Source organism: Mandrillus leucophaeus, unplaced genomic scaffold (genome assembly GCF_000951045.1).
Source record: "Mandrillus leucophaeus isolate KB7577 unplaced genomic scaffold, Mleu.le_1.0 Scaffold12, whole genome shotgun sequence".
Taxonomy (NCBI): Eukaryota; Metazoa; Chordata; class Mammalia; order Primates; family Cercopithecidae; genus Mandrillus; species Mandrillus leucophaeus.
Genome location: NW_012100320.1, coordinates 2,150,611 through 2,152,128, shown reverse-complemented (window position 1 = coordinate 2,152,128; position 1,518 = coordinate 2,150,611). Strand labels below are relative to the sequence as shown.

Below are 1,518 nucleotides of genomic sequence, written 5' to 3'. Positions count from 1 at the left end.
CCTTGGCCTCCCAAAGTGCTGGGATTACAGGCGTGAGCCACCGCACCCAACTCTGGTTTTTTATTTTCGAAGGTAAGCTACTCTCCAATGAACTATTGAGGACCAGGCTGCCTCCCTTTTGCAGATGAGCAAACTGAGAAGACAAGACAACTTGAAAGTGCTCTTGGTAGCTGAAAATAATTACTACTACTCTATTAGAATTAGAATTATTCTGTCGTTTGCATATGCATCAAGTTGGACCTCTTCCCCCCATTTGACTTTTTGTTTCATTTTTCCAGCCTACTCCAGTAGGGTCAGTTCACGTAGATTCTGGTGCGTCTGCAATAACTCGAGAAAGCCACACACACAGGGATCGGCCATCACAACAGCAGCCTCTTCGAAATCAGGTATGTGTTAATCCTTCATTATTTCAGACACTATACTGCTTCATGGCGAATATTAAAACCCAAATTCTTCAGCTTCTCTGCTTTAGTGTATATACTGAAAATAAAGATCAAATGCTTACCATTTCTTACAGGTGTGGTATAACTCTCAAGCAACCCTCAGAGCATGTATAGTTGCACTGAAATGTGGCCAGGTGCCTTATATGAAGTATCCAGTCTAAAGAGTAGGCCTGGCCAAGTGCGGTGGCTCATGTCTGTAATCCCAGCACTTTGAGAGGCCAAGGCAGGTAGATCACTTGAACCGGGAGTTCAAGACCAGCCTGGGCAAAATGGCGAAACCCTGTCTCTACATAAAATACAAAAAATTAGTTGGGCATGGTGGCACATGCCTATAATCCCAGCTACTTTGGAGGCTGAGGTGGAAGAATCACCTGAGCCTGGGAAGTCGAGGCAGCAGTGAGCCAAGATTGCTTGCGCCTTTGCATTCCAGCCTGGGTGGACCCTGTCTCAGAAAAAAAAAAGAGTGTTGGCCTGTCAGAGTCTGTTGGCTGTAGGGGGAACTAGCTATATGTTAGGATCTGAGGCATCTACCATAGGACCAAAAGACCTGTTGGAGGCTACTCTGGGCACACAGTGCCTGTGGAGTAGCCCTGCTCACCAAGGAACAGTTTAAAAAAAAAAAAAAAAAAAAAGACCTGTTGGACAGACAGGATGTACCAGGTAGCCCACTTTCGGTCTCATCTGTAGTCTAGTCTAGAGCTCTTGCCAGTTCTGGTTTTTCCTTGCTGATTAAGAGAGGTAGATAAGGCCCGGTGCAGTGGCTCACGCCTGTAATCCCAGCACTTTGGGAGGCCAAGGCAGGCGGATCACAAAGTCAGGAGATTGAGACCATCTTGCGTAACACGGTGAAACCCCGTCTCTACTAAAAAATACAAAAAAAAATTAGCTGGGCGTGGTAGTGGCCGCCTGTAGTCCCAGCTACTTGGGAGGCTGAGGCAGGAGAACCTGTAGTCCCAGCTATTCAGGAAGCTGAGGCAGGAGAATGGTATGAACCCAGGAGGCGGAGCTTGCAGTGAGCCGAGATCGCGCCACTGCACTCCAGCCTGGGCAACAGAGTGAGACTCTGTCTCAAAAA

The 1,518-nt window shown here is 47.4% G+C and overlaps 1 protein-coding gene across 2 annotated transcripts in view; it reads left to right on the top strand.

Annotated features, from left to right (window-relative positions):
* CSNK1G1 (casein kinase 1, gamma 1) overlaps positions 1–1,518 on the top strand; it is a 290,970-nt gene that overhangs the window by 239,678 nt on the left and 49,774 nt on the right. For both annotated transcript variants that reach the window (XM_011967933.1, XM_011967939.1), the window contains one exon: positions 279–386. In XM_011967933.1, the coding sequence (XP_011823323.1) occupies positions 279–386 (108 nt within the window). The remainder of the gene's footprint in view (positions 1–278; positions 387–1,518) is intronic.